The 12,327-nt window shown below is 43.3% G+C and overlaps 1 protein-coding gene across 1 annotated transcript in view; it reads right to left on the reverse strand.

The window, feature by feature from the left end:
* bckdk (branched chain ketoacid dehydrogenase kinase) overlaps window positions 1-12,327 on the reverse strand; it is an 83,143-nt gene that overhangs the window by 58,630 nt on the left and 12,186 nt on the right. The window contains exons 2-3 of the mRNA XM_068008003.1: window positions 8,895-8,963; window positions 1,527-1,637 (exon numbers count right to left, since the gene is read on the reverse strand). Coding sequence (XP_067864104.1) covers window positions 1,527-1,637; window positions 8,895-8,963 — 180 coding nt within the window. The remainder of the gene's footprint in view (window positions 1-1,526; window positions 1,638-8,894; window positions 8,964-12,327) is intronic.

Genomic DNA, 12,327 nt, shown 5'->3' on the forward strand with positions numbered 1-12,327 from the left:
CTGTACAATGGAGAAGCTCCATGCATTGCTCACAGACTAAAATGCAACAAAAAAAAATCTGTGACTCTCTTCCTGGACCTGTTGCCCAACTCTTTTTCTTTCCATCTCCCTTTCTCTGTCTTTCGGTTTGTCTATCCTTGTTTGGCTCTGACGCACTTTCTCAGAGTTGTCTCTCTGTATGGCTCTGACATACTTTCTCACTGTCATCTCTCTGTATGGTTCTGACACACTTTCTCAGTGTCGTCTCTCTTTATATGGCTCTGACACACTTTCTCCCAGTGTCGTCTCTGTATGGTTCTGACACACTTTCTCAGTGTCATCTCTCTTTGTATGGCTCTGACACACTTTCTCACTGTCATCTCTCTGTATGGTTCTGACACACTTTCTCAGTGTCATCTCCCTTTGTATGGCTCTGACACACTTTCTCAGTGTCGTCTCCCTTTGTATGGCTCTGACACACTTTCTCCCAGTGTCGTCTCTGTATGGCTCTGACACACTTTCTCCCAGTGTCGTCTCTATGGTTCTGACACACTTTCTCAGTGTCGTCTCCCTTTGTATGGCTCGGACACACTTTCTCAGTGTCGTCTCCCTTTGTATGGCTCTGACACACTTTCTCACTGTCATCTCTCTGTATGGTTCTGACACACTTTCTCAGTGTCATCTCCCTTTGTATGGCTCTGACACACTTTCTCAGTGTCGTCTCCCTTTGTATGGCTCTGACACACTTTCTCAGTGTCGTCTCCCTTTGTATGGCTCTGACACACTTTCTCCCAGTGTCGTCTCTGTATGGCTCTGACACACTTTCTCCCAGTGTCGTCTCTATGGTTCTGACACACTTTCTCAGTGTCGTCTCCCTTTGTATGGCTCGGACACACTTTCTCAGTGTCGTCTTCCTTTGTAAGGCTCTGACACACTTTCTCTCAGTGTCGTCTCTCTTTGTATGGCTCTGACACACTTTCTCTCAGTGTTGCTTCCATATGGCTCTGACTCACTTTCTCTCAGTGTCGTCTCTCTCTGTATGGCTCTGACACACTTTCTCTCAGTGTCGCCTCCGTATGGCTCTGACACACTTTTTCTCTCAGTGTCGTCTCTCTTTGTATGGCTCGGACACACTTTCTCAGTGCTGTCTCTGTATCTCTCGGATTGTCTCGGAGTCGTCCCATCTCCTTTTCTGGCAGTCTCTCCTTTCCTTTCCCGTTTCCTCTCCCTTCTATATTTATATTTTTGATATTATTTAACATTTCTCCTGTACAAACTACATTTAATATTTATATACAATGCTTATTTTTAGCACAATCCACGCATAAACTATTCATTTAAATATAAATGAACTGCTACAAAGCCCAGAGTTCAAGCTGCATACATTTCGAACCCAGACCTAGATTTCCCTTACGGTGAAAACCACAACAGCACATAAATGATCAGGAAATCAGTTTTCATAAATTCCCTTACTGTACTACTAACATTGATTTCTCAATTTAGCAACGGCACTAAAATGGATTCACTCATTAATTGGTTGTACTTACCACCTGCAGAATTGTGGGATTGCAACCGATGATGAAGGGAAGGCTCCGAAATCCCTTAATACGGTGCGCGATGCGCACAGGCAATTCGTTGTACAGGTACTTGGCACTCCTCTGTACAATCAAGAAGAAATACCAAACTTAAACCATCACTGACTCTAACCACTCACGACTACATATTACACACACATGCATTCACACACACACAGTAAATACAGCACTGTGGGGCGGCGTGCTTGAGGTGCGCCATTAACTATGTTATAAGATTCCTGAGGGAAAGTTCAACAAATCTCACAGATTGCTGCCAAGACTGTTTTCAGCCACTTTCACCGTCTTGCTAAAAATATCCAAAATCTTCTCAACATTTATTTTTAAACATACATAACGTATTATTTCTGTCCTTTCGTTAAACACCTTTGACGTGACTTGGTAAAGAAAATTAAAAGTTCCAAATAAATTGTATAACAACATTCGGTGATTTTGCAACATAACTCATGTGACTAGCAGTCCCACAACTAATACCTCAACATTTAAAGGGGTTCTCTCTTTATTCAAAGTGTTTGTTTACTCTCATCCTGTTTGCCAACCATTAGGATGGTGCCAGGATCTAGAACGTTATAAAGGCTGATGTGTTGGCTTTAGGGGAATGGGCAGAAAAGTCCAATGTTTGTCAGGTTTTTTTTTGGATTAAGTCACAAGATGTCGAAATTCATGCCTGAGGCTTGGAGATGCTTCTAGTGCTGAAAAAAATTGGTTAGAGCCACTATCCGTCCAGAGAGAAAAGGTGAGTGAAGGGAAGGGGAGATAGGTCTCCATGGCTGGAAAGTTGTCAATTATCCAAGCACTGACGATCCCCGCTTCTCTGTGTTTTGCACGAGATTCCCACCTGATCATTTTACAACGAGCGCCATAAGTAAATCAGCATTCTAGTTTTTTTACGAGCCAATAAGATGTAGAGAGTGAAGAGGGAGATTATATATTACTTACTCTGAGAGGAGATATGGTCCTTAAGGGCATCAATAAAAGGGAATCAATCAAAGGAACTCAATATGTTTGAGTATGCGACAATCTCTAGAACCATGGACACAGCCACAAGCTTAGAAGAGGAAAGGGACACAGATGCAGAAGGTGGTGAAGATGTGGAATGTCCATGGAAGCAGATAGTGGGGAAACATTTAACAACAACATCAACTTGCATTTAAATAGCGCCTATAACGCAGTAAAACGTCCAAAGGTGCTTCACAGGAATGTTATCAAACAAAATTTGACACCGAACCTCATAAGGAGATATTAGGACAGGTAACCAAAAGCTTGATCAAAGAGGTTGGTTTTAAGGAGCATCTTAAAGGAGGAGAGAGGGCTAGAGAGGCGGAGAGGTTTAGGGAGGGAATTCCAGAGCTTAGGGCCTAGCAGTTGAAGGCACGGCCGCCAATGGCGGATTAAAATCAGGGATGCACAAGAGGCATGGAGGAATGGAGAGATCTTGGAGGATTGTAGGGCTGAAGGAGGTTACAGAGATTGGGCGGGACGAGACCATGGAGGGGTATGAAAACAAGGATGAGAATTTTAAAATCAAGGCGTTGCCGGACCGGAAGCCAGTGTAGGTCAGCGAGCACAGGGGTGATGGGAGAACGGGACTTGGTGTGAGTTAGGATACGGGCAGCAGAATTTTGGATGAGCTTTATGGAGGGTGGAAGATGGGAGGCCGGCCAGGAAAGCACTGCAATAGTGAAGTCTAGAGACAACAAAGACGGGGTAGCGTTTGAGAGAGATCAACTTTTGGGACTGGCCAGATGGACTGCAGGGTCTTTTCCGATCCTTTATTTGCCCATGTTCCTATGTAGAGAAAGGAGGGTAGAGTGCTTTAGATATTGTTTGGTTCTTTTACTTCCTAGTATATATGTTTAATTTTAGAGCAATATCAGAGTAAAACCTCTAAGGGTTCTTTCTTTGCTCCAATTTGGCTTGGGAAGATGTCACAATATTTGGGGTTAATATGGAGAGACGATGAAATCACTTACACATGGAGACTGCATTTTCTATTACAAGATGATACCTCATTTTATTCTAAAGCATAATTTTTTGTTCCACTGTGTTCATGACAATCAACCTTCCAAAAAAAATCTGTGTTTAATCCAACTAATGGTCCAAACAACGCATCTTAAAGTAAAACTTAAGACAACAAAGGGATCACTCTCCACCATACCTTCTTTGCAAAGAATCATCCCCAAAATCACGTTTCATAACTTAATTATTGGTGCACCTTTCTCTTACACAGCTTGTATCAGGTTCGACAGTAAAAATGTTTGAAAAAATGTGAGCTGTCCTAGTCTAACAGAGGAACGCACCTTGGATACAGTGTCTGAGAGTTTCACATGCAAAGTTTTCTATACCAGGTGTTATCTCGAACTATTTCAATTGGGTCAAACACAGGTATTATTTTTGGAAGGATGGCTTGTCATGAACACAGTGGAACAAACTGCAGTGAGCATTGGGTTGCTGTAAATGTTGGTTTAAAAGCGGAATATAGGATACAGCGCTGGTAAAAATATCTTGGATTATATTTTATTGAACACTGAAACATCGGGGGGGAGGAAGGGGGAGTGTTGGAAGGTGAAATCTGTAAATTGGATCCTTCTGAGGGTTTCCTTCATTAAAAAACAAATCCAAAGTGAAATAAAGAGGAAAAAGGGAAACAGGGAGAAAGGGAAAGGAGTTCACAGGGATAAATAGAGAATCATGCAGGAACACACCAATGCCTCTCCTCTGTCATTAAGCTGGGTGGGCCTGCCATCGCCAGGTCCCATTCCTATCTATCCAGTCGTAGCCAGAGTATCACCTGCAATGGCTTCTCTTCCTGCTCCTGCATCGTTACCCAAGGATCTATCCTTAGCCCCCTCCTATTCCTCATCTACATGCTGCCCTCAGTGACATCATCTGAAAACACGTCAGGTTCCACATATACGCTGACGACACCCAGCTCTAGCTCATCACCACCACCTCTTTCGACCCCTCCACTGCCTCTGATTTGTCATGCTGCTTGTCCGATATCCAGTAATGGATGAGCAGAAATTTCCTCCAATTAAATAATGGGATGACCAAAGCCATTGTCTTTGGTCCCCGCCAAAAACTCGGTTCCCTAGCCACCAATTCCATTCCTCTCCCTGGCTGAGGCTGAACCAGACCGTTCGCAACCTTGGCGTCCTATTTGACCGTGAGATGAGCTTCCGACCCCATATCCGCTCCATCATCAAGACCGTCTACTTCCACCTCCGTAACATCGCCCATCACCGTCACTGCCTCTGCTCATCTACTGCTGAAACCCACATCCATGCCTTTGTTACCTTCAGACTCGGCTATTCCAATGCTCTCCTGGCCCACTTCCCACCTTCCACCCTCCATAAACTCTGCTGCCCGTATCCTACCTCAGACCACGTCCTGTTCACCCCTGTGCTCGCTGACCTACACTGGCTCCTGGTCCAGCAATACCTCGATTTTAAAATTCTCATCATTGTTTTCAAATCCTTCCATCATCTCGCCCCTCCTTCTCTCTGTAACCTCCTCCAGCCCTACAACCCTCCGAGATCTCTGCACTCCTCCAATTCTGGCCTCTTGCACATCCCCAATTTTAACCGCTCCACCATTAGCGGCTGCGCCTTCAGCTGCCTAGGCCCTAAGCTCCGGATTTCCCTCCATGAACTTCTATACCTCTCTCTCTTCCTTTAAGACGTTCCTTAAAACCTACCTTGTTTTGGATACCTCTTTTAATATCTCCCTATGTGGCGCGGTGTCCAATTTTGTTTGATAATGATGCTGCGAAGCGCCTTGGGATGTTTTACTACGTTAAAGGCATTATTTAATGCAAGTTGTTGTTGTAAAAAAGGGCAAAGAGACCCATAGGAAAGAAGAATAGCTGCAGAGGCAAAACAACGCAACAAGTTTCTTCGGTACATCAATAGTAAGAGGGCAGTAAGAGAAGTGGTGTCAGCCATAAAAGATACAAATGGACTTGAAACAAAGGACAAGCACAAGATAGTAAATATCATGAAGGATTACTTCCTTCGAGTATTCACAAGGGAATACACGAACAACATGCCTTTGCCAAACAGAGATAATCTAATTAAGATGGAAATCCTAAACAGGCTGAAAGGGCTCACAACAAACAAATCTTCAGGGACACATGGTACTTATGTCAGAGCACTAAGAAAAACGAGGGAGGAGATCTGTGAGGCATTGAAAATCATTATGAGCCATTAGACGCTGCGGAGGTACCGGTAGAATGGAAACAGACCAACATGGTGCCCCTAGTCAAAAAGGGCAATAAAGCAGACACAGACAACTAAAGGCCCATTAGTCGTACTTCAATTCCAAGTAAAATAATGGAATCAAATGGCAGGAGTAATCTTGAGGATGACCTTTACAATTATAACCTAGTAAACAGCAGTCAACATGGATTCAGAAGGGGAAGATCTTGCCTGACCAATCTTCTCGACTTCTTTGAGAAAGTGACAACCCAAGCAGACCATGGAAAGCCCGACAATGTGATGTACCTCGACTTCCAAAAGGCATTTGGCCAAATTCCATATGAAAGGTTATTATTTAAGCTTAAAGCTGTGGGGATTAAAGTTAAATCTTGGGATTGGATAAGAAACTGGCTGAAAGGTGGAAAACAATGGGAACTAGTTAGAGGGCTAATTACGGAGTAGAGGAAAGTACTGGGTGAGGCGCCCCAGGGAATTGGTGTTGGAACCACTAGCATTTGCAATTTACATCAATGACATGGATTCAGAAACTCAATGCAAACTGGTCAGATTTTCAGATGATACCAAACTAGGAGGGGCAGTGGAATTGAAGGAAGCAGCTCAGAAATTACAGAATGAGTCGGACAAATTATGTAATTGGCAGAAAAATGGCAGATGAAATTTAATACTGACGAGCGTGAAGCACTGCGCATAGCAAGAAAAAGTAGGAGGCACAATGTACTCGATGAATGATGCTGAAACAGCTAAGCATAAAGTTGAAAAGGATCTGGGAGACTTAGTAGATTCAACACTCAACATGTCCAACAAATGCAGAGCAGCAGTTGCTGAAGCCAACAAAATACTGACCTATAAAACCAACAGAGTAGAATACAAGTCAAACAAAGTCGTAATCAAATCACAGCTGTCTGGGCAGAGTGCCTTGAGTACTGTGTTCTGTTCTGGCCAGCAAGACACATTCTAGCACTGCAAGTAGTGGCTCATCCCTAGTGTCAAAGGTCTGAGTTGTGAGGAAACATTGGGGAAATTGGGCTTTTCAACCTGGAAAGGAGGCGTTTGAGAGGTGATCTTATTGAGCTTTACAAAATAGTAAATGCCATGGAAAATGCGGATCTGGAAAATTACTTCAAACCAAATTGTAGGACAAAAGAACAATTTTAGCACTGATATAAGGAAGTTCTTCACACAAAGATTGGTCAATACGTGGAATGGACTCCCAGATAGAGTAGCCGAGGCAAAACTCTGGAATCATTTAAAAAGCAATTGGATGCTGCGATGGGATCATTCTGGATAGATGAACTAAGAAGCTTTAATTGACCTTCCTAATTTATAATTAGCTTGTGAAGGGAGCTGATGGATTAGTGAAGGGAGCTGATGGATTACTGATAGAAACTGCTTTGTGTTGCTCTTGATAAAAAAATAATTTTTTTAAAAACTAGCCTGGTTACGTTTTTGTTAAATTTTAAATAATTTTCTCCTTCCTCCCATTACCAAGTTTTCTACCTCTTCTCTAGAAGGAACTGACCGTTTCTGGTGTACAACTGCATAGGTGCCAGGAATCAGACTGGATATTCTACATGTGCGAGTGTGGACAGTGAGTGTGGACAGACTATTTAGTCATGGGGAGCATCGCAATCCAGCCCAATGCTGTACATACGCACACTCCTGCAGGGGTCACAGCAATCAAGAGCAGAAACCCCGGCTGGTTCCTTCCATCCCTACCACAAGTCTAGGGGCACTAAACCCAATTGTAACACTGCAACCATAACTCTAGCTGAAATCAGGTAACTTAACACAGAGTAGGGGCTTTTGTGATTTGTATGGCTCAGTACCACACTGGTAATTTATTTTCTCACTAGGCCGTTTTTGGAGTGTTCTTTGCTGATAATGCATTAACCCAAACAGTAGGTGCCATATTACAGCAATATATGGAGATCACAAACGCTGATTGCTGTGACCCCCATGGGAGGTGCACTGCACCTTCATTTGTGGAGAAGAACACAGCAAAGTTTTAAAATTAATTATTAAATACTTAAACTTTGCTATTTGTTTTCTATCAAGATGGTCACAGTGGGCAGATTATCTTGTAAATTGATATGAAAATCATAGAATCGAGTCTGTGCCGGCCGAAAAAGAGCTATCCAGCTTTCCAGCTCCTGGTCCGTAGACTTGTAGGTTACAGCACTTCAATTGCTCATCCAAGTACTTTTTAAATGCGGTGAGGGTTTCTGCCTCTACCACCCTTTCAGGCACTGAGTTTCAGGCCCTCACCACCCTCTGGGTGAAAAATATTCTCCTCAATTCCCCTCTAATCCTTCTACCAATTACTTTAAATCTATGCCTCCTGGTTATTGACCTCTCCGCTAAGGGAACTAGGTCCTTTCTATCTACTCTACCTAGGCCCCTCATAATTTTATACACCTCAATGAATTCTCCCCTCAGCCTCCTTTGTTCCAAAGAAAACAACCTCAGCCTATCCAATCTTTCCTCATAGCTAAAATTCTCCAGTCCTGGCCTCATCCTCGTAAAGCTCCTCTGTACCCTCTCTAGTGCAATCACATTTTTTCTGTAAAGTGGAGACCAGAACTGCATGCAGTACTCTAGCTGTGGCCTGACTAGTGTTTTGTACAGTTCGAGCAAAACCTCCCTGCTCTTATATTCTATGCCTTGGCTAATAAAGGAAAGTATCCTGTATACCTTCTTAACCACCTTATCCACCTGTCCTGCTACCTTCAGGGATCTGTAGCCATGCACTCCAAGATCCCTCTGTTCCTCTACACTGCTCAGTATCCTCCCATTTATTGTGTATTCCCTTGCCTTGTTTGCCGACATTACCTCACATTTCTCCGGAATGAATTCCAATACAGCCTCATAGTTGGTTAAGGGACCACTTTATGCTCCTCTCTGCTGATACTGTATCATAATTAACATTTATTTTTCATTATGCATCTGTGAAGTGCTTTGGGTCATTTCTCTACATTAAAGGTGCTACATTAATGCATGTTGTAGTTGTTGATGATGTCGTTGGGCCAAAGATCAACGGTTTTTATTTCTTGTTTTCCCTTGGTCCTTCCCTACCCAGGCACTGGACTTTAAATTCAAAGCAACTTACCAGGACATGACTCCCATCTGGAGTTTTCCCTGAATACAACATGGTAGTGGGAGTCAGACGTACAGATACCTGGAAAACACAACAGGAAAATGAAATCATCCATTCCTGTTTCAGGAAACATGCAAATAAGATTCTTATTTCCCCTTCTTTTAGGTTCCAAGTCTGGTAAATTTCCCCAGCCAAAAAAGTGTCAGTCATGACTGAGTGGTAGCACTCTTAGCTCAGGGTCAGAAGTCCATGGGTTTAAGTACTTTTCAGCTCTTTTGAAAGCCAGAAGCAACCTGCTCCAAAAACTCTGCTGGCAGAACAGCCCTGTGGGTTGTTGTAGCTAGCTTGTGCTGTAATGGACACTATATTAACTACAGCTTAAAGTTGCTCTCCTCCTGGATATCCCTTCCCTCCTTATGGAAGTTTAAAAAGAAATCAACTTGAATTGTAGCAGAATCCTACAGTTTCTCCAATTATCAATCCCAACCTAGATGGGGCCACCAGGAGGAGGGGAGGTTGGGGGGACCAAAAGGGCCGATTCATTCTCATAGGTGCACTCCTCACAAGTTACCAAGCGGCACTGGCAGACAGACAAGTCACCTCGGGGCATAATGCTACGGAGAGAGAACGGAGTAAAGAAACACTTTCAGAAATTAAAATGGGAATGATCTCATCAGAAATCCCTAGGTGAATATCCAAAATTGCCTTTTTCTTTGCTTAAATGTTTATATTAACACCTACCATTTCTTGGGGTTTGGGTATGTCACTGTTAAATGCTGGTATTAATTTTCTGGAGATACATGCTGTTTGCAAATAACATACAAATGATGCTCTCACCAATACTGAGTTTTACAGTCCTGTTTCAGTCCAGCATTGAGGTACACAGGAAAAGTTCAAACTTTAAACATTCTAAATTGACTGTAAAAGCGACATATTTAAACACAAGAGAAGAAATATTATTTATACAGGTCTTGTTTATTCCACCAGTAAATCTTATCTTTAGGAGTCTAAACTTGTTAGTTACTGAGTCTGGCACCATGAGATAACTGAAATGCACCAGTGAAAATATAATTATTAACACAAGGGTGTTTCAGCAATCACACCAATTAATCCAGCTTTTTCACATCATTAGTCACAGTAACTGTTCCAGGGAAGATTCCCTAATCCCATTTTTATTGAGTTTATAGTTGCTTTTATATTCCTGTACTGCTGCTATCGCATAGCTCGCGTAGCTGATGTAGGGTTGCCAACCCTCCAGGATTGTCCTGGAGTCTCCAGGAATTGAAGATTAATCTCCAGGACACTGCTGCAAGCAGCCTGGGAGAAAAGTCATAGGGGCATAAAAAAAGTATATATTTTTTCATTTTCTTTGAACACTTTCGATTATTAGGTATAAAAATATTGGAGCTGAAGAAAAAAAAAGTCTGTTTGACTGACAGTCGAGAATCATCCAATCGGATAATGAAGAGTCTGTTCGCTTTCCGATTGGTGTGGAAGCCAGTGAGCCGTGAGGATGGACATGTTGGATGACCAATGGTGGGAGCGTGGGGTGGAGCGGTTGGAGGTCATGTGATGAAACCTCCAGGAATACGTCCAGAGTTGGCAACCCCAAAGTAAACGTCCAGATTCGCGAAGGTTGGCGGCAGGGGATTCATGTTGTTTAAACCCATTTTCTAACACAGCCATACAGCAGCATTAAAGCAGCCGGAATTACAGAGACAGTTCCACCTGAAGCAAGTGGTGATTCCCTGTTTATATTGTGGGGCATATTCAACAGCACCAGTTGCAGCACAAAACTGTGCAAATTGCCACTTTCAATTCCAGTTGCAAGAGCTTGGGGAGATCTGCAGAGCCCGACCAACGGAAACCAAACTGTTGGCCTGTACAGGTGGGCTGAACGGTCACCTGACTGTGGTCAGAAAAAAAAACAGTAAGCGAGGTTGCCAGTGGCAGGCATTTGCGTTCGGACACGGCTCTGCTGCATCTAGCAACACGTGGGAACACTTCCCCATTGTGGCTCTTTCCACCTCTGGAAGCAACAGCACCACCTCATTTACCTTACAGTACTGCCCGTTGTAATCTTAATGCATTTTTCAAAGTCCTACTGAGGTGACATTGTGATCAGACTATAGGAGTACCAGCATTAGGCGATTCTGGTTTGAGCAGGGCACACAAGTGGCACAAGTTACTCTGGAAAAGCACACAGCCTTTGTTTACCAACTTTCTCTGGTGGCACAACTGCAAACAGGAACTCTAAACCAAAAGCAAAATACTGCGGATGCTGGAAATCTGAAATAAAAACAGAAAATGCTGGAGAAGCTCAGCAAGTCAGGCAGCATCTGTGGAGGAAGAAACAGAGTTAACGTTTCAGGTCGATGACCCTTCATCAGAACTGGAAGATGTTAAAAGAGTTAAAGTTTTTGAGCAAGTACAGAGCCAGGGAAAGTGGGGGAGGGAGGGGAGGGGAAGAAAGAACGAAAGGGAAGGGTAGAGGGCAAGAGTGATTAAATGACAAAAGGGACTCCTGATCAACCTTTTTGTTTCTTAACCTGTCCCATTACCACCTTCCTTGCCTTGCACCGCCGTCCCTTTTGTCATGTAATCACTCTACCCTATCTCAGACCTTCCCTTTTGTTCTTTCCTCCCCTCCCTCCCTCCTTTCCCCGGCTCTGTACTTGCTCAAAAACTTTAACTCTTAACATTTTCCAGTTCTGACGAAAGGTCTTCGACCTGAAACGTTAACACTGTTTCTTTCTCCACAGATGTTGCCTGACTTGCTGAGCTTCTCCAGCATTTTGTTTTTATTGCAAATGGGAACTCGTTGTGTTAAGAATTACCTGGTGGCAACATTCTCTTCTCTCAGTCTTCCCTTTCCCCTACAGTCTACAAGTCTTTGAGGCTCACGCTTGTCATCCAATCACTATTTGATTTACCTGATTTTCTCTCCTACTCTTTTCAATTTTAGTGCGGTCCTGCCCTATTTGCCTGAGTCAACTGCACACTAGATGTGTTATACTAATCCTTAAGTGTGCTGCACTACGCCCTGAACGTGTTATACTAATCCCAAATGTGTTACAGTCCGTAAAAGTGCTATACTAATCCCAATGTGGAGATGCCGGTGATGGGTCATCGACCTGAAACGTTAACTCTGTTTCTTCCTCCACAGATGCTGCCTGACTTGCTGAGCTTCTCCAGCATTTTCTGTTTTTATTTCAGATTTCCAGCATCCGCAGTATTTTGCTTTTGGTTTAGAGTTCCTGTTTGCAGTTGTGCCACCAGAGAAAGAACCTCTCTGGATACATCGAGGGCATCCTGAAACCCATCGAACAGGGAACCCCCAGCTTCTGTCGTGACACTACAGACTTCCTACAAAAACTCAGTACCCACGGACCAGTTGAACCAGGAACACTTCTCACCACGATGGACGTCTCGGCACTATACACCA

Source organism: Heptranchias perlo, chromosome 28 (assembly GCF_035084215.1).
Source record: "Heptranchias perlo isolate sHepPer1 chromosome 28, sHepPer1.hap1, whole genome shotgun sequence".
Classification (NCBI taxonomy): Eukaryota; Metazoa; Chordata; class Chondrichthyes; order Hexanchiformes; family Hexanchidae; genus Heptranchias; species Heptranchias perlo.